General features: G+C 53.6%; 1 protein-coding gene across 1 annotated transcript in view; it reads right to left on the reverse strand.

The window, feature by feature from the left end:
* The window catches only part of CRACR2A (calcium release activated channel regulator 2A), a 104,089-nt gene that overhangs the window by 30,180 nt on the left and 49,648 nt on the right, over positions 1-24,261 (reverse strand). The window contains exons 6-9 of the mRNA XM_059080694.2: positions 9,963-10,053; positions 6,569-6,664; positions 4,988-5,175; positions 179-250 (exon numbers count right to left, since the gene is read on the reverse strand). Coding sequence (XP_058936677.1) covers positions 179-250; positions 4,988-5,175; positions 6,569-6,664; positions 9,963-10,053 — 447 coding nt within the window. The remainder of the gene's footprint in view (positions 1-178; positions 251-4,987; positions 5,176-6,568; positions 6,665-9,962; positions 10,054-24,261) is intronic.

Below are 24,261 nucleotides of genomic sequence, written 5' to 3' on the forward strand. Positions count from 1 at the left end.
AGGTACAAACTGGAGAGGGTGGTGGGCACCTGTGTAAATGGACCAAACGTAATGGAGAGGTGGTGCTCAGTTGTCCAACAGTATGTTGGGGACCAGGGAGATGTGGGAGCTTCCTCGGCAGGCAGGGAAGACTCTATGGGTGCCCCTTCCCACCCAAGGCTCTGGGATGCGGACGCACCTTAGGAAATCCAGCTGTTTCAGGAGCCCTGACTTCTCCCGCTGCAGACTCTCCGTGCTGCGGTACACTTCCCTGCAGGGGATGCAAGACGGCAGTGATGAGTGACATGTGGGGGAGTGGGTGCTGCCAGGGCACAAGGCAGTGATGAAGCTGGACCTGGAAGGTGGTGCCGGGGCTGGCCTTCCGCTGGAGAGCACGGCCTCGCGCAGGGCTTATAGCCAGGTCTCACCAAGTCATCTCAGACACCCGATTTGGAAGGTGAAATGATCCCCGTCTTATAGACACAGATAGTCAAGTAGGTTTGATAACTCTCCCTGGCAACCCACGACTGAGCCAGGGCCCTAATCTAGACCCCCGACTCCCTGTCCCAGGGATACAGCTTGATGATGACTGCACTGCTTTCTCAGGCTCCCAGGGGTCCTGCCCTGACCCCACCAGAGGTCAGGGAATCAGAATCAATACTCTTCTCCAGCCCAACCTTGGAGGGTGAGAGCAGAGCTGGTGTTTCTCCCTCCCCCCCGTGCCCCCCACGCTGGTTTAGTTTGTTTGCAGGAGCTATTGAAGACCTATCTTTCCTTCCCCACTTTCCCCCAACAGTCTCCAATCTGTTCCCGGAGATCTGGAATTTCCACTGTTGCACATTCATTTCTTTGACTAAAATTTCTTATCTCTAGCTACAAAGCAGAGATTTAATATATCAATCATAATCCGTCATTTACGTCACAGTGTGAGCGTGTCCATCATAGGAGTTTTGAGGAAGGGGAGAGGGAAGCTGAAACACACACAGGGTGGCTGGAGGGCAACTCAGGCTGCGAGGCAGGGGGCCGTGTGTGCTTTGTTTACATCCGTATACTCGACAGAGTGGCTGGCTTGGAGGTGCAGTCAACAAATAGCATGGACGGAAGAAGAGAGCTGGAAGCGGGGAGGGGGGGGTAGGGAGGAATCCAGCACCACTCAGAGAAGAAAGGAAAAAAATAAAGCAGAATGGGGTGATGTTGGAAAATAAACCTTGCTTAACTGCCCAGTTCTGCTTCCACCGTTCCCTCTGTGCTCCGCACCACAGTTCAGAGATTTTAAATCTCCTCCAAGCTTATTGCAAAGGGTCCCATATTTCTAAGCCACAGCGTAGTAAATGCGTCACTGCCACGGGCTGTCAGGGCTGCCTGGACTGCGCGTAGGCTGAGCTGCGTAAGGACGGTCTACTGGCAAAAGCCCATGCACGTCACCACGAGCTTGCTGGGGCCGCGGGCCTCGCAATCACCTGACTCCTTGAGCGCTATCTGTGGGGTTTTCCCCTGTATAGCAGGATTGTAAAATCAATTTGCGACAGTAACAGACTGTCTCAAATTCCAAGTTCACCTCAGACAATGCATATTAAGTAACAACTTCTCTGGCTCCTGCAGAGCTGCAAACTCCCAACATTTTGTTACCAATTTTATTTAACGTCAACTGGAGGGAAAACGATGTCTTCCCTATTATCCAACCTGGGTCCTTAGACGCCGTCCGGGACTCTGCTCCGATGCGCACCAGGTGAGCACAGCTGTCTGGTCACAGCCCTGCGCCCTGGGAGCTCAGGTTGCCTGTGGCTGGCTCTGGGGCTCCGCCACCCCCATCCTGGGTCCTGCTTCCTCCTGGGGCAGCCGGAGGCAGAGGGCTTTCCCCGGCGCGGACAGTCACTCACACCGGAGACCTAACCTAAAGGGTTCTCACAGTGTCTGACCGAGGGGCCAATTCCTCCACAACAAAGAGGACCTCACTCCAAGCCTCCTCTGGCCCTGCTTACAAAGCACCAGGGACCTTGGCACCGTACACACACACACACATATACACACACATATGTGGTATGTATCGGTGCAAACCTACGTCTGTTTGTCTCGTAGACACACATCTGTCTAAACATGCACACATATGTATATTCAGATAGATGTTTTGTGTTAACAAATAGAAAAGCATTTCTGCAAAAAAAAAGACACTTGGATATTTGACTAAAATGACCTTGAAAGTCCTTCTAACCTAGATGTTCTACAAGTTTATGTCTGGCTAACAGGTGAAGTGAAAGGAACAGAACTTGCCATTTTGCAGTAGTAAGTGATGAGAGGTTTATGGCTCCTGGGAGGGAAGGGCTGTTGGCTGTGTTTTTATGAGAAAGAAAGAAATAGGGAGCGTTCTCCACAGGATCCATCAAGTGGAAAATCACAGGCAAATGTAGAACAGTGTGCTGTCGCTTTGTAAATGAAGTGTGTGTGTGTCTGTGTGTGTCTCTGTGTGTGTCTGTGTGTGTCTCTGTGTGTGTCTGTGTGTGTGCATGTGTGTGTGTCTGTGTGTGTGCGTGTGTCTGTGTGTGCATGTGTGTGTGTCTGTGTGTGTGCGTGTGTGTGTGTGCGGACACACATGTACAGAACACTCTGGAAGGATCCACATGGAGCCAGGACTGGTGCCCTCTGGGTGATGGGGAGGCTGGGAGTCAGGGTGTGGGGGGCAAACCTCTTTCTGCCACATTTCGTGCCTTGTCATGGACCACCTCTCCCCCGGATACAAGTTAATTAACAAAATAGAGGTGCTGCCTTGCAGCCGACCTTCATCTTTATATTGTCTCCCCTGCTTAATTGCTCCTTCTTTATCTGATTTTAAAAGCTAGTTCTCCTTCCTTGGGCATCTTCAGAGAACAGGAAAATTCATTTTGTCGGTTCAGAACTCCAGCTGATACATGAGGGGGTCTGTTGATCTAGAGGCCCCCTCTCCTCCCTCCCAGCGGCGTCCGGCAGCTGGACATCATCGGGGAAGTACAGGGTATCAGGAGGATGAGTCTCTGACCTTGTTTTCTGACACTAACGAGCTGGGTGGCTGCGGGTTGCTCACTACCCCTCTCTGAGCTTCAGTTTTTAATTTGTGAAACGAAGAGCTGGGTTCCAGCACAAAGGTCCTGTTAGTGCTGCTGGTCTGGGATTCTGCTCTACGGAGCACAAGCTAAGCCTCTCTCTGCCCTCCTCTCCGGGCCTCTCTGGACGAGACACGCCCTCCTGGGCTCCAGCAGGTTCCCCGGCTGCACATGTTGCTGCAAGCTTCTTATTGAAAAAAAGTCGTCAAGGTTCTGGACTCATTTATGTCTCCCTCCTAACCCTCCTTCCCTCTTTTTCAGTTCCCGGCCTCCAGAGGTTGTGTCTCTGGCTTTGCTTAATTAAGATAAAAGGCTTCAGAAAGATTTTAATCCTCACGCTGTGACTTGTTACCCTGGCTCCCGAGCTCATTTCCATTTGCCTGTGCCTTTCAGCTGTTTGTCGCTTTCAGGACCTGATGGCATTTTAAGAGCCTGACTCCTTAATTCTGTTTATAAAGTTAAGCACCTGGTTGACCTGATCTCAATGGGGAGGAACCGATTTTGCTTGTTCACAACGAAATATACTGTCCTTCCCCCGGGCATCCAAGCCTTGGAATGGAGGGGTTGATCTTACTTTAAGTCAGCTGCTTGGGAAGACGTATCTTTTTCAACCGGAGGTGTCTTCCTAGGGTAAAACTCCAAATCCAAACACATCCCCTCCCTCTCACTCTAGATCATTCTCAAACAGTACAGGACACCACACATGAGGCAGACAGCAGAACAATTTGATTTAGGCTGACGCACCAACGACTTGCCAGCGGTCAGAGTCATGGCTTTTGGACAAAGAGTGTTAACACATGTAAAGCTTCAAGCACTGGTAAGACCGCCCTTTTTTTGAAATCAGCCTCTACACATTACCTCACCCAGCACCAGGCACCCGCAATGACTACATGAGTCCTTGAAGGAACGAGCGAGTGAAGGGTGGCCAGCCCTAGTCCTGGGCGCAGATTTTCCGGCTGACCCATTTGTCACTGTGGGGAGTCAGCAGCACGTGTCCAGCACTTAGCATCTCAGGGCAGGTACTTGACACCTCTGAACCTCAGTCTCCTCATCCATAAATTAAGAGTTGATAACAGCAGTGCCTGGCACGTCAGGATGCTGAGAAGGTCAAACGAGATAATGTCAGGTTTGCGACGTAAGTGAGGTGCGCTGAGCGCCCAAGACAGTACTGAAAGCACTGAGTAGCTTTCAACAAACGCTGCTGCTGTGCATCTGCCAGTGAATATGCACTGGCACATGGATGAACAGATAAGCAAGCGAGATTCCGGGGCCTCAGAGAGCCTTTGTTCTCAAAGCCTAACATTCCTGAGACCGATGCCTCAGTGACTTCTCTGGCTCAGGTGCAGACCCAGCCCTGGACCGTCCCCGGGGGCACCTCCATCCAGCAAGCCGAACCCAATGGCTGGACACCTAAAGTAACTTATCAGCAAACCAGTCCCCAGAGATGTGGGGCTGCCCACCCAGAGGAAGGCTGAAAAAGGCAGGAAAAAGAGGAAGGGAAAAAATGGGCAGAGCTGGGGTGAAGCGTCCAGGGCGCTGTCACGTGCCCTGTCGAACGACACGCTGACCTCGGGAGTCTTCCTGGGCCACCCTGTTCTCCCAGCTCTCCGAACCGTGACAGTCAATGTGGGCTCCTTCCGCTCACTCGGGACTTTCCCCCAGACTGCCTCCTATTTGTTGGTTGGATATAACGTCTTTCTAATCACATAATAAATTTTCTGAGAATGAGGCTGTATGTTTCTTGTCAATCCTAGGCGGTGCTTGGCACAGAGCTGGTCTGCTTCATAGTCTCAGAATCCTAGAAGGTTAGAAGAGGTCCCAGGGACCAAGGAGCCCCATCCCCATGTTATGAGCAAGGAGGAGGGTCTGGGGGGCGGGCTAACACGCTCACAGCAGGGGACGGATCCGGAGGGCACAAGGGTGACACTCACATCTCCTTCTCCTGGTGGAGTTTTCGGGCCTCGTGCTGGAGGCTTTCCAACTGCTGCTGGGCGTCCTGTAGCTCCCAGGACACCCGCTCTAACTCCCGGGCCAGCTCCTGGTTGGTGAGTCTCAGCTTGGTGTTCTCAGCCTTGGTTTCGTGCTTGTCGTTGTGCAGGGCGGTGCACTGGCCTTCCAGCTGGAAAGGAGCGGGGGCGTTGTGCAGAGAGGAGCGATGAGCAGGCACCCCCCCCCCATCAGGCTGGCCTTTCCCAGCCGCGCCCTGCTTCCTCCACCTGGGCGGCGGGAACCCATGCTACTGCCCCCCTCTGCCCTCAAGCCGCAGTCAGCTCTACCCTGCCCCGCCCCTTAATGCACACATGCGCGCTTCTGGAGGCAGGAAGAATAAATTCAGTTTCATGAATGTGGCCAGTAAGAGAAGAAGGAAGCCACAACAAGGAACTCTGTGTGATTCTCCAGAGGCCCCTGAGTAATCGGGCAAGCATGCAGTAATTAAGTCGAGTGGCAAATCATTCATTGGAGGGATAAGTCTAATTGGTAAGAACTTAATGCATAACAGTGAGGAGGAGGGAGAAGAGGAGAAGCCAGGTAGGACTGTGCAGGCGGGGTCGGGGAGGCAGCTGGCAGTGAGCGCGTCTTGCTGCAGGAGACGAACCGAAATCTACAGGTTGGGTATTCAGAGGAGTGGAAGCGTCTCCAGCCTTAGCATGGGGGTGTCTTCAAGTGTATTTTAACATGCTGCTAAAAATATCCCTCTCTATTCAAAGGGAAGCGATGTGTCTGGGTCTGTCCGGGGCTGGACGCCTTCCAGCACCAGACAAAACAAAACAGGAGGCCAGGCGGCATGCGGGTCTCTCTCTCCTACGAGCCCCTTGCCTTGGAGAGGAGGCTGTGAGCGCGAGGTTTGCCTAGGTAACCCATCTCCCTGGGGGCCTGAGCCACGTGCTCCCAGCCACGGCGGATGGGCCCTGGGGCGCCACCCAGCCTGCCTCTTGGGGTCAGGTGCATCAGGGGCGCGTCTGGCACCTGCATCCACCCTGAAGGGTGACGGGAACTGTCCCAAAGGAGGCTGACGCACCTTGTGCAGGCGCACGGGAACACAGGGGACAGACAAATTGACCTTTGTCCTGGTCAACCTGCTCTTCCAGCTGGAGGCACCCCTGGCCGCGCCGGCAGGAAGACATCACAGTCTGCAGCCTCCCCCCAGATATCAGTGTCTGTGGCCCCTGTACCGCAGCATATCCCCCTTTTCTCTCATACAGGATATGCAGGAACCAAAGTAACGTTTCGGCATCCTGGTGGCTCCTGGGCATAATTATGCCACCATGTCTGCGGAGGATACTTGCGAGAATTGTTGGCAATTTTTCCAAGTTAAACACCAGGCATTGGAGAGTAAAGGCTTTGTCTTGGGATCACCTGTGATTTCAGCCGCTCTCTTTTGTACAGCTAAATGGTTCTTCTCAGGTGTAAGAAAACGCAGTCCTTAAGGGAATGGCAGGGAAGGTGGCCAAGTGCCAGAGGAGAGGATGGAGTGAAGAGCAGATGCCCTGAGGCCATGGACAAGAACATACTCGCTTCTGCTTCTGGATGAGCTGCTCCGCCTCCTGCTCCTTGGAGAGCAGCTTCCGTTCCAGCTTCTGACTGCAGGCCTGGAACCTCTCCGTGTCCTGCCAAGCCAGGAAGAAGGACACGTGAGACCCAGATGCGCCGGGATGGAGATGTTTTCCCCCCACCTTGGACCTGCTCAACAGCAGGGAGAGGCCCGCCCATCCTTTGGGGTCTTCCCACAGCATCCCAGGGCTTTGGTCACCCGCCGGCCCTGGCGGATGAAGAACGCCCAGTGCCAGCTCCCACCACGTATGACCACGCCGGCTGACCGCCTCCCACAAGAGAGGCGGCGCCGGTTAGGGGGGCGGCTACCGAACGGGGAACAGAACAGGGGCTGAGCTGGACTCTCAGGCCCCAGGCTCCTTTCTGTCCACTGGAAGATGGAATGTCCTTCCGGCTCCGATATTCTGTCCATGTTGGGCGCGGTCATTCAATCCTTTAAACTGCCCTCCCTCTGAAAACACAGGGGCCCCACTGCTTCCTCCCCCAGGCGGGTCTAGGCCCTCGCTGTGTCCCCGCTGGGACGGAGGGCTCCCAAGCCCCGCGGGGGTCTCTGCCCTGAGCTCCACAGCCCCTCCCTCTTGCCCTAGAACCGGCCTCCCCCACTCGGGGATGTGGAGGCCCCAGCGACGCAAGCGGGAAGGGGCCTGGTCTTGGGACAAAGAGGAACGTGTGTGGCTGGCAGCATGTGTGACGCTCTCGCCAGAGCCCGACCTGGTGTAAGGGCCCTGAGTGGGCAGCGGGAGCCTCGAGGCCCAGCCCTTGCCTTGCCCGGCTTCCCTGCTTTTTTCTTCCGCGCCGCCGTTTCTTGGGGAACGAAACCCCCCGCACCGCCTGTGGCTCTCCGAGTGTCCGAGGCCTGGCCGCGGCGCAGGACGGGTCGGACGAGGAGAGAGCACCCACGGGCTCTCCGTGGCGCGGAACGACAGCCCCCCGAGGAGGAGCGGGGTGAGACGCAGCCCGAGGGGCAGCCGTGTCCGGGAGATGCAGGGGGAGGGGACAGCAGCCCCGGCAGAGCCCAGGGCCCTTCCTCAGCTCCTCATCTGGGGACGCCACCTCGTTCCTCCGCCCATTTGGGACGGGGCAGCGGGGCTCGGCGGGAGCCCGTGGCTGTCCTCGTGTCCGCCGCACCTGCCGGGGGAGGCAGGGATCGGGCAGGCGGCCGCTGCTCCCCACGCTTGCTGCGGGTCACCTTCTCCGGCCCGCTGGCTGGGGGTGGGGCGAGCAGCTCCAGGACCCCCGGCTGATGCCGGCAGCCCCGCAAAGGCCGGACAGGGTGTCCTACTGCCCCTGCCTGGCACAGGGTGCTGGGGGGGTCACGGCCGGTGCGATGCCAAGCTCCGAGCCCTGGCCAGAGGGTGCGGCCTCTCAAGCTGTCATGAACTGCAGACCGCCAGCCTCCCGCGGTGGCCAGGCCAAGCCTGCGTGTCCAAAACGGCTGAACACGTGTTCACGGCTGCCAGGCGTACGCAAACAGCATACATCCCAGCACTGAGCCTGACAGGCGTCCGAGCCGGAGCAAAGGGGAGGGCGGGTGCGACGGCGGGGTCAGAGCTCCCAACTGGCTCAGGTTTGCCCTGGAGTTCCCCGCCCCCCCCTTTCCGCTCCCAGTCCCCAGGCGTTGACCCGCCTTTTGCTTCTGGAAGCAGCAACTTTCCTTAGCTATGACCTTTGACCTGTAGTCATGGTGCGGGGGGGAGGGGGCCGAATGCCGCCCCCTCCCCCCCCCCAGAACTCAGCCCCTCTGTGCACAAAGCCACTGGGGTAAAGGGAGCGGGTCTACTATTGCAGGGGGGACGGCGGGGTAAGGCTGATGCTCTCGGAACACCCCCACCCCCTCCGGCCCCCGTAGGGTCCGCTCGGGGAGGAGCTGTGAGTTCTCTCTGCCTGTTCGCCTTCACTAGGGCTGGAGGGCGGGGAGGGCGGGGTCAGCCAGGATGCATTAGCGCTCTAACCAGGAAGGCGAGGGGGAGGTCTCAGCCTCCAGAGGCTCTGGGTGGAGAACACATCCGTCTGGAAAGCATTCTGACGCCCTCTCAGCTGGAAGGGCATCTGTGATAAGAAATGGGGCCGTGGTGCGGGTAAGGTGAAACGCTGGTTTAGACCAACCTGCCTTAAGAGCAGGGAAGGGATGTGGCAGCGGCTCAGGTTCCGCGTTGAGAGGCAGCAGGTGATGGGGTCTCCATGTTCAAAATGCATACGTTGAAGCTTAACCCCTAAGGGGATGACCCCAGGAGGTGGACTCTTTGGGAGGCGATTAGGTCACGAGGGCAGAGCCCACCAGGGTGGGATTAGCGCCCTTGTCCGATACCCCGGAGAGCCTGCTTGCCCATGTGAGGACACAGAGAAGTTGGCGGCCTGCAACCCGGAACAGGGCTGTTACTTGAACCCGACCACGCTGGCACCCTGACCTTGGACTTCCAGCCTCCAAAGCCATGAGGAATGAATGTTTGTTGTTTATAAGCCACCCGGGTTGTGATATTTCTGTAATGGCCCGAACTAAGACGGGGGCCACATTCAAGATCCAAGACTTTTCCGCTGGGAACCCAACGAGTGGATAATCCGAAAATGGGTAAGAGGGAGTTTCCCGTAGCTCTGTCTGATGAATATGTTCCCCTAAAGGATCCAGCTTAGGCTGGAACAGGAAGGGATTTCACCAGCTCTGAGCTCCCAAGACAAACAGCAGGGCTTGGTGCAAGGCTAAGCGCCAGACCGAGAGCAGGAACGTGCGTTTTACGTTTTCCCCCGTGGGATTCGACAAGAGTGGAACTTGAGTTGTCTTGGGAATTACGATTGCTAGGTTTCCAAGGGGAAAGGATGGGAAGCATCGGCTCTCATGAGGGTCCCCTTAGGGGAGCTGCTGGGCATGGTGTGGCACGGGCTGTCGCGTGCGTGCCGGCTTGCCGTGGAGGTCTTGGGAGCAGCCAACATCAAGCCCATCTACGGGCTGCTTTAACTGGTAACGCCCCTCCATCCTCCTCTGCATTTATTCCTTGTTCATTCATTCACTGAGTCAACAAATACTTGTTGAACGCCTGCCTGCTGTACTCCAAGCACGGTGGAAGTGCTGAGGGTACGTTAGTACGTAAAAGGTAAAGATCCCTGCTCTTTGGGGCTCCCATCGTAGCAGGACAAGACAGACCACAATCAATCAAAATAAACCAGTAAATTACACGCCAGATTTGAAGGTGACAAGGGCCTTGAAAAAAATAAACAAAGCAGGGAAACAGGAAATCAATAGTGCCAGGGGGCACTGCAGTCTTAGATCCGGGGCTGAGGAGAGGGCGTGGTCAGAGCAGGTGACCCTTCAGCCTGGCCCGCAGAGCAGAGCCGAGCCCCGGGAATATGGACTCTTACCTTCAGGAGAAACTGCTCTTTCTCACTTGTGATTTGCTGCTCCATCTCCTCATAGAGGTGCTGGATTTCTTCATCATAGGCAGCGATTTTCCTGCACAGACGACCCAAAGAGAGCGCGATGAGACGCCTTTATCCCCCAGTGGAGCTCTGGGCGGTGTGGGTGACCATGGCGGTTGGGTCAGCTGCCTGCTGAGGCCCAGCAGGACCCTCTCATCCTCCCGTCTCCCAGCTGTCCCTCCCAGATGACCCACACCTCCCCCGGGAAGCATCCCCGGCTCCATCTCCTGTCCTCTGCTTTATCTCAGCACCAATCCAGCCCGCCTCGGTGACACTCACCAACCTATCGCCCACTGACCACTATGCTTGCTGACAGCATCAAGGTGTGCGGCGTGGGCTTCCTTTCTGCTTGCTTTCTTGGTGTATCTGTTTCCCACTTTGGGCGCTTTCTCTCCACCTGGTTCCATCAGCACCATCTGAACTGTACTCTCCCGGAAACTACGTGCTGAACTTTGCACGACCTCTTTTCTCATAGGATCTCAAAAGGTTCCAGGGTGATGACCACCACCACCACCATCACGACACCCCTAGAAGGGAAGGGGGCCACACCTGTCCAAGGGCTCGCGCATCTCGGCACAGGGCCGTGGGAAGGGTGAGGCTGGTTAAACGCTGACGGCAATAGTGACACGCTGGGTTCTCAGCGTCCCCTCCTACTCCGAAGAGCCCCGCAGGATGGGAAGTACGTAGCTGGCCTCTCTGCTCCTACATGGAGATGAAGACAGATGCGGCTCTTGGGACCAGGTTTGTGGGTCACCCCTGGGATGGCTCCTCCTTCTCTCCCAGTAATAGATCCTCCTTCAAGTACTCCCCCCGAGTGCAAACGGGAAGGACCGGGTATTAGCATTTGAACCAAGACTGGAGATGATCACCTGTGACATTCCCAGGGGATCGCACCTCTACACCTCTTCTCTGACGGGGCACGGAAGGCCCTCTCTGCCTCTCACTCCCTGCCCTCTTTCCTGTTAAGGAAACTCTAGGCTCCAGCAAGCAGGCTTATGTCATAGCTCTCCAGGTCTGTTTTGAACCTGTAATATACACACCTACTGCCAATTTTGGCACCTGCCATTCTAAACTCAAACGCTGGCACTCCCTTGTTCTATATTCAACGAAGGAGGCTTCTATAATTGAAGAAACAGCCCTGGTTCTCGGTTCTGAGAGGTACCAGAGAGATTTCGGAAGAAAACATCAAGGATAGGAAAGCATTCATTCCTCTGAGCCTTCCGTCAATCAAACTCCCACCTCCCTGTATCCCTAAGTCCCCGTGGGACTCCAGTCCAGCGCCAGGCCTCCCCTGCCGCCCGAGGCTGCAGCACAGCCCAGAGGCTGCCCCTTCCTCACTCGCTACCTGAGGGGGAAGCTGGCACCCCCTGCACAGGCTGCCATTTCGACGGGCGTCCTTCCAGTTCTACAGAAACCACACAACTGACCCAGACGGGGTGGACCTGCATGCTCAAGGTCACTCGCCTGTCTGAGCTCCCTTTCCTGGTTGTGTCCCCAAGACCACACACCCGACTCTGCGTGAGAATGGCTCTGGCCCCGGCTGTCCTCAGCAAGAGGGCACAGCTCTCCGAGACTTCTCCAAGCCAAGGCTCTGTGTTCGAACGTCTTTCTGGTGAAGAGTGAGAACTCTCTTCTTGGTAAATGACAAATGTTTGGATTGTTACTTTGGTTCTTAGCTACCCCACAACAATTACAAGAAAATCTTGGCGAGAAATAAGGAGCCAAGGCACCTGCTGTTGCATAGGGACAACTCAGGGACAGAAGTGATACAGTGGAAAGGAAATTTCAGAGACAAAGATGGCCTTCCCCTGGTGCCTGGAATTATCTTCCTGTGCTGGAAGAAATTCCAATGCTACATGGTAAATGGCATCCAGGAAGACTTTAGATGATTTTGGTGATGACTTTGCTGATTCCAACTACATAAGTATCAGGGAACTAATAAAGTGATATGAGAAAACCTTTAAAATGGATTTGACTCTGCTAAAGCAATACTGATTACAGTCATGCATATAAGCTGTGTACCATTTAGGCCTAATAACCATGCAGAGCATTAATTCTACACTCTCATTAAATATGTTATATTAACTTGAAGTTTTTTTGTTGTTGTTTTGTTTTTTTGTGGTACGCGGGCCTCTCACCGTTGCGGCCTCTCCCAGTTGCGGAGCACAGGCTCCGGACGCGCAGGCTCAGCGGCCACGGCTCACGGGCCCAGCCGCCCCCTGGCATGTGGGATCTTCCTGGACCGGGGCACGAACCTGGTCAACCACTGCGCCACCAGGGAAGCCCCTTGGGGTTTTACTGGATTAAATTAATAAACTCTATGCTTCTCGTGCTCACATATCAGTTAATCGTGAAGTAAGTAATTTTGCAAATTGCAAATTGCTACAAACAAATGGGGGGAAGAGAGATGTAGCCTCTGAATGGCACCTACTCCCAGCCCTCGTCGCAAAGGCCGCGCCCGCCACAAAGAAGTCCTGGGATGCAGGCGGGCATCAGCGATCCTGGGCCCACACTGGATCAGACACGGAGCTCCTTCTTTGCAAACGCTCTTGAACAAAACCGGCCAGCATCCTGGGAGGCTGCCAAGGCCCGAATGACTTCAGAGGATGAGCTCTGCCCCAGGGCCGGACACCCGAGCCCCGCGAATGAGATCGTTAAGGTGCTGTGAATACCACTCCCATCACCAAACCAGCTCAGAGGGCAGAAGACCTCCTCCGATCCCAAAGCAGCACCTGTACCCCCGGTTCCTCCCAGCATCACCTCGATGACCAAACAAGAGAGCAGGTGTGCAAGGTATTTGCAACTGCAAAGTCCTAAATGGATGTAAGGGATTATTTATTATCGTAATTATTATCATGGACTGCGGGGGGGCAAGGGCTAACACTCCCCCAAGGGGAGGAGGGTCTTTGTGTCGAGAATAAAAGGATTGCTAGGTTTGGAAAGGGTCAGAAGCAATCAGGAAGATGAACAACAGAAAGCTTAGTCCGTAAAACCTCCTGTGGGAGCGATCCATTAGAGAGGCAGGCTGTGTGAGAGCAGGGGCTGCAGAGAAATTGTTTTCCTGGGAGAAACAATGCCTAGAGACACTCTCAAAAGATCTGGGCTGGGGCTTCCCTGGCGGCGCGCTGGTTGAGAGTCCGCCAGCCGATGCGGGGGACAGGGGTTCGTGCCCCGGTCCGGGAGGATCCCACGTGCCGCGGAGCGGCTGGGCCCGTGAGCCGTGGCCGCTGAGCCTGCGCGTCCGGAGCCTGTGCTCCGCAACGGGAGAGGCCAGAACTGTGAGAGGCCCGCGTGCCGCAAAAAAAAAAAAGATCTGGGCATACGGCGTACGGTGCTCCAGCCAGGCTTACCGCGTTCTGCCATCAGAGGAAAGAGGCAACTGGTTATGTTTGCTTATTATACACCCCTTTGTTGCCACAATTTCTAAAACCACTGAGACTGCCTGACGCACACAAACACAGACTTTGAAGTCTTCTCCATGAGTATTTCCTTGTCTGTTCCAGTGCACTGACCCCCTTCTCTGACCTCGGAGGACACCATATGTCTTTATTTGAACATTTCAAAGTCCTGAACTACTCCTTCCTTTGGGTTGATGCTGTCTTCACTAGGTTACGAACACTCAGACATTGATGTCACCCACAGGGCCTGTGCTCAAAATGTCAATGCTGAAAATCTGTAAGAAATAAATTTAAGACTTTGGATACCAGACTCAGAAGTCCGTGGGTGGACCACATGGTGGGAAATACCAGATTCCAGGGGAACTGAAGAATTTCCGGGTTGGAAGTCTTGTCTGATCCAACCACCTATTTTTCCAGTGTTAAAATCCTCGCCACAATATCTCCACCAAGTATTTACCCAGACTGGGTTAGAACGCCTCCAGTGAGAGGGAATGCTGGATCTCTAAGCAGCTCTTTCATCTATGGACTGTTCTGGCTCATGGACATGTGTCTTTCTATGACCTTATCCTGCCTCTGTGTAATAACTCTTCATATATTTTAAAACAGCATTAAGACTTCACGGAGTAGCCTTGGGTTGCGGCCATGCCTCTCCACTTCCTCCAGCCGCGTCTCACGTGGAAGTTTTTCTTTTGCAAGTCCCTTCACCGTCCCCTTTACTCTTCTCTGAATGGGCTCTGATGGAGCTTTCTCAAGCCATAGAGTCGCACACTGAATGCGCAGTGTATGAGGTCTGACTGGTGCACATTAGATCTCTCTTGCTCTAGTTGCTGCCTACCTATTCGTGCAGACTAACAGCACATTCACTTTTCCGGGCAGTCACATCACAAAGTTGACGAATGCTGAACCCATTTGTCGACTAAAACCCCTAAACCCGATGGCAGAGCGATGGTTTTCGTTCTAAAGATGGTGCGACTGAGGGACTTCCCTGGTGGCGCGGTGGTTAAGAATCTGCCTGCTAATGCAGGGGACATGGGTTCGAGCCCTGGTCCCGGAAGATCCCATATGCCACGGAGCAACTAAGACCATGAGCCACAACTACTGAGCCCGCATGCCACAACTACTGAAGACCGCGCACCTAGAGCTTGTGCTCCACAGCAAAGACAAGCCACCACAATGAGAAGCCCACCTGTTGCAACTAGAGAAAGCCCACGCGCAGCAACGAAGACCCAAAGCAGCCAAAAATTAATTAATTAATTAATTTAAAAAACAAAGAAAAAGATGGTGTGACTGAATCATATCTCTCCCACCTTGTGCTTTTGCCGTTGGTCTTTTGGATTTTGGCAAGATCTCGAATGTAATTCTGTTAGATTTTATGCTTGTTAGATTCAGTCCATCTTTCTCAACTGTCTCTATCTTAATGGATCCCGACTGGTGGCTCAGTGTATTCAATGACCTTCCAAATTTTGTTGATATTTTAAGTTTTCAATCATAATGTAATCTAAATAACCTATAATGTTGGTTTTGATTATTTAATTTATCTGAGATTTACTTAGAAGAGCATTTTAGGGACTTCTCTGGTGGTCCGGTGGTTAAGACTCCGAGCTCCCAATGCAGGGGCCCTGGGTTTGATCCCTTGTCAGGGAACTAGATCCCACATGCTGCAACTAAAGAGCCTCCATGCTGCAACTAAGGAGTCCACATGACACAACTAAAGCTCCTGTGTGCCATGACGAAGATCCTGTGAAGCCAAATAAATAAAATAAATGAATATATTTTTAAAAAGACAAAACGGAAGAGCATTTTAAAAAATATATAAACTGTTGGTTTCTAGTTTTATTGTATTATAGTAAGAAAATATATTGGTAAGGGATTACTTTTTGGAATCTATTAGCCTTTCCTTTGTATCCCCATATTGTCAATTTTTACATAAGTTCTATAACAAGAATGTGTATTCTACTTCAAGGCACACAGCTCCACATTCATCTCTTAAATTCATCAACTAGCTTGCTAGTTGATGGTTTCAAATACTTTGCATATTTGATGTGCTTTTTGCTTGACTGATATGTCAAATTTGAGATAAGTTTGTTGAAGTCTTCTAAAACTCTTTTTTTTTTTTTTTTTTTGTACGCGGGCCTCTCACTGTCGTGGCCTCTCCCGTTGCGGAGCACAGGCTCCGGACATGCAGGCTCAGCGACCGTGGCTCACGGGCCCAGCTGCTCCGCGGCACGTGGGATCTTCCCGGACCGGGGCACGAACCCGTGTCCCCTGCATCGGCAGGCGGACTCTCAACCACTGTGCCACCAGGGAAGCCCTAAAACTCTTTAAGGTCTTGTTTTTATCAAATTTTCTTTGTTTTTCTAAGTTTCTGCTTTTTGTGTTTTGCCATGTTGTTTGGCACATACAGGTTTATATTTGTTGTATCTTCTCTATGGATGGACCTTTTTTTTTATTACTACAACATATTCTTCCATATCTCCCTTAATTCATGCCATTGGTAAACATGTGGAACACGACAAGAAGAACAGTCTGTAATAGAGCTCTCTGAGCTATTAATTAATTACACGTGAGCATAAGTATGCAACCTGTCTTCTATTAACCACTCTGAAAACACTCCCTTCCCCCAGGGCAGTGTCTAATGGTTTCATTCTATGATATCTATGCCTGATTATTTTGAACAACTGAAGGAGGAGGACACAGAGAGGAGACAGGGAAGAGAAGGGAGGGAGGGAGACGCGCGAGTTCTCGGGGGGGCGGGGGACATATGTGTGAAGGAGCCAGGGAAAGCGAATAAGAGTCATGAACACTAATTATTTATCCTCTCCTTTCTGTCTCGCTATGATAGCTGGGGAGCCTCTCTTGTGTAGTCCAGGGTAGCGTAGGTCTTAACCCCCTGCTGACGCCTACAGTTGGCTCAGAGTTCATTAGACCCACAGTGAGAAGGCCTCCGGTCAACTCCTGCTTTTGACATGTATAAGCTTTCTGGCCTTGGACAAGTCACATTACCTCAGTGAGATGGTAATACCTGTATTAGAAAGAAGTCATGTGTAAAAAATGGGTACACATGAACTCATCTACAAAACAGAAATAGAGTTACAGATGGAGAAAACAAACTTATGGCTGCCAGGGGGTAAGGGGGGGAAGGGATAAGTTGGGGGATTGGGATTGACATGTACAGACCACATATATAAAATAGGTAACTAATAAGGACCTACTGCCCAGCACAGGGAACTCTACTCAATACTCTATAATGGCCTATATGGGGAAAGAATCTTAAAAAAGGGTGGATCTATGTATAGGTATAACTGATTCACTTTGCTGTACACCTGAAACTAACACAACATTGTAAATCAACTAGAGTCCAGTAAAAATTTTTTAAAAAGAAAGAAATCATGTGGACTTAGTAAGATCATGCATGGGGAAATGTCTAGCAGACCCAATACGTCACCACCAGCATGAACAAGTATTGATTGACTACTTCAGAAAACAACATTCTGGGTAACATAATTTAGACTTACCGAATGGTCTCTGCCCACCAGGGATTCAGCATTTATGAACTCCAAGTCCACGCGTAAGTGGCGTGGAGGAAAGGAACAGGCAGAAGAGGCCACACACCACCTCCACGGTGCCACCCCCACCCCACGGTGCCTTCCTGAGCTCCAGCTGACATAATTCTGCGACCACACAGCCTTGGCTGAGTCAAGTGGAGGAAGCTACCTGCTCCGGCAGTGGGGCGGGTGTGCAGTTATCAGGGGAAAAGTTAAGAAAGGCTGAGTCCAGAAAAGGGAGATTTTCAACAGTGGGGGCAAGGAGAACAATTATATACTGAGGATGCTGCAAGGGTAGTGATGGACTTGAAAAGGACGGAACCTACTGGAAGCCGGGGTGAAACGCCCAGGTCTGACCTCGAGCAGGCAATGCCACCCAGGACGTCTGACTGTGGTGGGTGCCCCCTCTCAGAAGAATGACCCTGCCTGTGTGTGTGGGGGGGGTGTAGTGTGCATGTGCATGGTATCGAGGGTACTGGAGATCTAAGGATGGGACAGGTGGGAAGCAAAATGGGCTGGGAACAGTGATTCTCCTGTCAGTACAAGGCTTAGGTTCAAAGAGGCCTTCAGAGAGAATTTGCAGTGAGCAAGGACTTTCCCTGCCAGCCTCCCACAGGTACTGTGGAAATTAATTAAGCTTCACAAAGAGCATTGCACACAGAGAGTCAAGGTACCAGGTTAGAACAGAGCATTAATACTCAGTTCCACCAGGGTTCCAGCTAATGGCACACAGGCCGAGCCTTTCTGCTACAGAATATTACTTGGTCAACATATTTTTTTCCTGTTCCCTCTCTCCTTTGCCTTCACTTAGGAGCAAAGGGTCTCAGAAAGGCATCTGGTCCAGCCTCTAGATTCTAGGGTGTGCTGAAATCATTCCGAAGAAAAGTAGCATCTTCCTTCCCAAAATGAAAGGATAGTCTTGACCTTGAACAGAACAAATGGCATTCTTCTACAGTCTCGATACATCTCAGAAGCTTGAACTCAAAGCAGAGCTTCAGAAATGGCCACTGGCCTTGGAGAGCAGTTGCTCTGATCTCATGTGTTTCCGTGTGGACTGACAGTGGTCTGATCCATAGGACTCTGGTTTGCAAAGCCTGGGGAAAGGCAGATGCAGAGAGAGAGGGCGAGTTCGCCTCCCATCACAGGCAAGTGTCCTGTATCCCATGTGGAGGAAGTGAGGGTCGGGGCAGTGCAAGTGGCCAGCGTGCGGTCACCTGGTTCCCTGGGCCCGAGTGGGGGAAGAATCCAGCCTCACCTCCCGCCCCATGCGCATCTACAGTACCACACCGCCCTCCCAGCATCCTCAGTGTTAAGACAAATACCATACGATATTGCTTATATGTGGAATCTAAAAAAAAAAAAGATACAAAAGAACTTATTTACAAATAGGGTCACAGATGTAGAAATAGAGAAATAAATAGAGTCACAGATGTAGAAAACAAACTTATGGTTTCCAGGGGGAGAAAGGGGGGGGGATAAACTGGGAGATTGGGATTGACATATACACACTGCTATATATAAAACAGACAACTAATAAGGACCTGCTGCATAGCACAGGGAACTCTACTCAATACTCTGTAATGACCTATATGGGAAAAGAATCTAAAAAAGAGGGGGGCTTCCCTGGTGGCGCAGTGGTTGAGAATCCGCCTGCCGATGCAGGAGACACGGGTTCGTGCCCTGGTCCGGGAAGATCCCACATGCCGCGGAGCAACTAAGCCCGTGAGCCATGGCCGCTGAGCCTGTGCGTCCGGAGCCTGTGCTCCGCAACGGGAGAGGCCACAGTAGTGAGAGGCCCGCGTACCGCAAAAAAAAAAAAAAATTAAAAAGAGGGGATCTATGTGTAAGTGTAACTGATTCACTTTGCTTTACACCTGAAACTGACACAACACTGTAAATCAGCTAGACTCCAATAAAAATTTTTTAAAAAGAAAAGAAGGAAAGAAAAGAAAAGAAATGAAAACCTGACCACTCCAAACCTCTGCACTGAGGATTTTCAGCATCCAGATTCCATCTGGGATCTGTCAACTGTGGAGTGAGCTCGCCCCGGGGTAAGGAATGGGGCCGAATGTCTGGAGGTTGCCCCCTTTCCCGGCTCTCCCCCCTCCCCCCGCCCCTCACGTTCTGATCACGGAGTGAAGACCCTGGGCCAGAAGCATCTCAATGAGTCTCTGCTATATTTGCCGGAGAAGAAAATGGAAGCGAGTTCAGCCTCCGCCAGCTTTGCCGTGGGGATAGCAGTCGAGAGGGACTCGGACTCACCACTGCCCCCTGCCGCCTTCCCCGCGCAACTGCGGTCTCCGGCTGCAAAGGGAGGCTCTTACTAGAAAAACCCACTTAGGGTTCCCTTGTTCCCCTGAAATCAGTCTCTCAGTGAAAGCAGTCTCTCTCTCAGTCTCTCTAATGCCTCTCTGTCTCTGTCTCTCTCTGTCCCTCTCTCTCTCACATGCACAGAGCCCCACACGATTAGGGTAGAGGTGAATGAAAGGCAAACGTAAGAGTTTGTAGAAAATTCTGCAAAGGCTGTAAAATCGCCAATTGGATTTTCAAGATGGATGGTTTCTCCCTAATTAGGCTCTGCTGCCTTGTATAAACCAACTTCGCAGCGTTATCCCATCTGATAAAGCAAACCATTTCTCATCAGTCAGGTTTACAGATCATATGCCCGCAGCGCACAGAGAGCACAAATCGGCCTCACCTTTCCAACTCAGGGCCAAGTTAACAATGTGCTTCTGCCTCCCGGAATAATATACCAATAAAAAGACACGTGCGTGACGAAGCCGTGGCCTTATGGCCTAGAGCCCTCCCCAAGAACCTCCCCCCACTCTGAGAACAGGAGCGGGTCATAGACTGGAAGGGCTCCTGGCCGTGCCTTTTGCAGGCTGGTACCTTCTGGAAGAACAGGCTAGAGCGGCACTTCTCAGTGGGGTCTGGGGTCTGCCTGCGTCAGAACCCCTGGGGAACGTGTGCTAAGATGCACATTGCTGGCTCCCCTGCCCCCAAAACACACTGATTTAGACCCCCTGGAGGAGGCACCTGGGAATTTACTCTCTAATCAAGAGTCCCTGGTCATTCTGAAACACTAACATTCAAGAACCACACAGCTAAGGCTCGTCACAAGTGGTACGTAAGGGCCACCTGCCATACCTGCGATGCTTGAACTGCCGCCCTACCTGGAAGCAAGGCCAAGCAGACGATGAGCCCCCCGCCCCCCGCACACACACATCACAGAACACCAGTCCTCAGGCTTGTGTCAGGTGCCGGGATCACGGTTGGGCTGCCTGTCGGGTTGTGAGACGCATTCCCTCCTGGTCTGGACACGCTTGCAGAGCTGAGGAAAATTGGTCTAGACAGGAAGCAGCAGCATAGTGGCTGGGTGGGAGCCGCAGGTGAAGCCCTCCCAGAGCCCCAGCCCCCATGCTCCCGAGACCGCCCGAGGCCTGAATCATCTGCAGGAGGAAGGACTGTGCAGAGGAGGGACTGATGCCAATGCGGGTGTGGAGAGCGCCTCGCGAAACTCGTCCAGGCCAAGGGTGGTGCAGCGAGCATGCAGAGCAGGCCACTGAGCTGCAGAAGACTGAGAGAGGGCTGCCTCTGATCTCGAAAGCACTTCCCTGCAAAGAGCTCAAAGCACTCCCTGACCCATTCTTATAACCCCCATCCTCCGGGTTACATCTTGGCCAGGAACCCAACCAGGGCAACTCCTCCGGCAGATTCCAACTCGGACCCGAAGTCAGAATCCCTCGGGATATTTGATACGTGCGGACTTGGAGCCCTCACCCCAGACCCAGGCAACGGGGCCCCCTCCCGGAGTAGGGTCCCAGCATCCGCTACTGGTGAAAGGTCTGAAGTTCCTGCTGCCTGCAGGCAGCATCGTGCTACATCTGGAGAGCTCAAGTCCTTTTTTCCAGATCAACATAATTGGTCAGGGTGCTTTCATCAGCAGAGGAATTCGTAGATCTGACGGCCAGAAGTTCCTCCTCACGCCAAGCCGCGTCTCCCGCAGTAAAACGTAAGGTACGCCAAGCCTCTGCGTGGTGCCCACGGAGAAAAGCGGCTCGCTTGCGATCGGGCCCCCTCCTCCTCCGAGGGAAGTGGAGGGAGTGCAGTCCACTCTGGAGGTGCCGCGGACGAGCTGGGCACCAGCCCAGGGCCCTGCATTCCACCTGGCCCCCACCTCACCCCGCCGGGCCGTGGCTGCTTCTCGGCGGACACGCGCCAGCGTCAAACACTGAGCCCAGAGTCTAACTCAGATCTGAGGTTTTCTCAACTTCTGTCCCAAAGGCAAGAGGGTGGGAGGCTGAACGCGCCCAGGCTCGCCTCTTTCCCCTGCTCCCCAGATGCAGGGTCAGAAAATAAAATCCACGGCCGGGAGGAAAGGCCCGGAGTTGCTTCTGACACTGCCCCAGAGCCTGGCCTCCGGACGTCAGCTTCAAGATGTCCAGCCCGAGCGCTGCCCCCGCTGCATCCTCCTCCCTCCTAGAGGCTGGAGGAGACCCTGCAGGAGGCTGTAGGGGGGGCCTTTCTCACTCACTGCAGTGAAACTGTCACCCTGAGAGACACGGCTAGGCTGGGGACCTGGGACCGGGATCCCCCCCCAGCTTGGTCGCAAGTCTCTGGGCCCCGTGGGACAGAGAAACGAGGTGTGTGGTTCGGAAGAGGGGGAGGCAGCTGAGGCCACTGCTGCCAATGGCCACGCGGTCAGGTGTTTCGACGGCACGGGCACTTCCCGGTCGGCTTTGCGGCAGGATCGTTACAGCTCTGCCTCACTGGTGTGATCACAAACCCCCCAGAGACGGGGACGCTGTGCCCCGCTGGCTCAGCTCAGCCTGGCACAGAGTACGTGCCCGTCACGTGCCGGCCGCTAGTCACACGCGACGGTACCCTGGTGCCCAGCCCCGGGCTGCGCACAGCACTCAGGCCTCGCCGCCCTCTCTGGGACAAGCGCTCATGTCCCGGGTGGAGTGAGTGACGTGTCAGCCCCGAGACTGAAGAGTCTGCTTGAGGCGGAGGCTGGCAGATGCTCTGACGGTCAGGGCTCCTCAGACCGCAGCCCGCGTCAAACGGTTCCCCAGACCCCTCCCTTTCTCTCCCTTCACCAGCCAGAGCGTGCCCCTCCTGCAAACAAGCCCAAACCCCCGAACTCGCCTCCTAGATGTCCCAGAATCACTTAGCCTCATGCTGAGCCATTTGTAAAACCTCCCATCCAACTAGTCTGTATCCCACTGGGGTTTCAGTGTTTTCTTTGACTTCTAAGCTGCAAGGACCTTCAGGGATCCCCTGGTCCAGGAAGAACCCGGAGACAAGATGTGAACAACCTTTTTCTTTCTTTAACACAAGAGAAGAGAACACAAGAGACTCTAAGAGAAGACCTCAGAGCTCGTCACATGTCACGAGGGTGAACGCGTGCCATGAAACTTTTGTCTCAGTTATTCACACACACAAGTGTGTGGGAGCTGCAAAGCCAAGCGCGTGTCTTCTGGTCAGTCACCATCAGAAAGGCTGAACAACACCAATCCCGTTCCCGAATGTTGCCGGTAAGGAAACAGATGCACAGAGAGGTAGATCCCACTGTCTGAGGTCACACAGCTGGTCAGTGGCAGTGCCCGGGCAGGACCTCAGCTTGCTCCTGTCCCCCCATTTCACTGCTCTGCTCCCTACAGGTCTCTGGGAAAAGGACTGCCAGAGAGCTCAGTGACCCCCGAGCCCACCCGAGCCCCCGGGCCGGAGTAGACTCCATCAGCTGACCTGGGGCAGGGGTAGCTGGCAGGCATATGAATGGAGCACGGGCACAGAAGGCTGGAACTCCTGGCTGAGCTAGTTTCGACCATGCAGCTGAGAGTGACCTTGACTTTCAGCTCAAGAACTTTTCAACCATCATTAAATTGGAACCAAACCATGAATGGAGGCCACTTAGAGATGGATGTATGGCCCAAGAGGCTCTGCAGGAAGTCTCTCCCTGCGGAGGTGCAGGCCAGCAGAGGGGCCCCCTGCAGGTAAGATTCTGGGCCCCCGAGCTGGGTCACTGCAGCCATTCAGGCCCTGGTCTCCTTATGAAACGAGGCAGCCGTGCCCTCTGGGGGCGCCCCCCCGACTTTCACTGTGGCTCCTTGGGATGATTGGTGCTGGACTCAGAGAGGGGGGTGGAGAGGGGCAGAAGATAAGCCTCATTTTACACGTGGGAAAATTGAGGCTCAGAGAGGCCAAGAGACCAGAGCAAGGTCACAGAGCTAGCTGGCTGGAGAGCCACACATGACCCTGACCCAGAGCTCCTGATTCCGTGGGCCTTCTTCTCACATCCGCACAAGAGGCACCGGGGCATCTTGTTAAAACGCAGAGTCGGTAGGCCTGGGGCGAGGCCTGAGGCTCTGCATTCCCGAGAAGCTTCCAGGTGATTCGGAAGCTTCTGGTCCATAGACTAGACTTGGACAGCAGAGCTCTACACTGTGTTGTCTGGAAGGATAAAGGGATCCTTATACTTCACCCCCAACTCTCCACTTCAGTCAGGCAAATCCTCCAAGACTCACAGACATACTTATTTAAAATAGTAATAAATGTTATTATTTTAACGTTCATCGAATACTTACTAAGTGCCAACACTGTTCTAAATGCTGACATGTAATCCTCACAGGTCTATGAGACGGGTATTACCGTCCCTATCTTACACATAAGGAAGCTGCAACTCAGAGAGGTTAAGTAACTTGGCCTAAGTCACACAGCTAGCTAGTAAGCAGCAGAACCAAGATTCGGACTCAGCTCTGACTCACTTTAGCTTATTCAGCTAAAGGCTCTATAGCGTATACCCTCAACCCCTCTCTCTCCCAGCCCTGGGAGCCTCACCCCAGAATGCTCTGAACGCTCCTCTAGCCCGACCGTGTTCCCTCCAGCACCACACGGCCACGATTTCTCATAGTTCAGGGTCCTAAAGGTCCTCTTCCAGACCTGTGTATACCCGGTGGGCCTCAGCAAGTTATTTTTAGGGTTGATGGGCAGGAGGCATGAGACGAAAGGGAGCTCAGGGTGGTGCGTGGACAGCGGTCCGCACACGTGGTGACGTCCCTCTAAGTTAGGGGCTTGCGCGCTTTCTTGTGCTCTCTGTTGGAATCGCTGAGGATTCCTATGGAGCATCAGCAAATCTCCGCGTGGGACGAGGGGCCCGGGGAGGACCTCCTCAGGGCGCTTCCGAGCCCGACCCCCACGCACACCCAGCCTGCGTTCTGGCTGAGGCTTCAGGACGGTAAGCTGTCCTGAGTTACCCCGCGGGTCACAGAATCGAGCTCCTTGCTGTAACGTTCGTGG

This window comes from Kogia breviceps, chromosome 12 (genome assembly GCF_026419965.1).
Source record: "Kogia breviceps isolate mKogBre1 chromosome 12, mKogBre1 haplotype 1, whole genome shotgun sequence".
NCBI lineage: Eukaryota > Metazoa > Chordata > Mammalia > Artiodactyla > Physeteridae > Kogia > Kogia breviceps.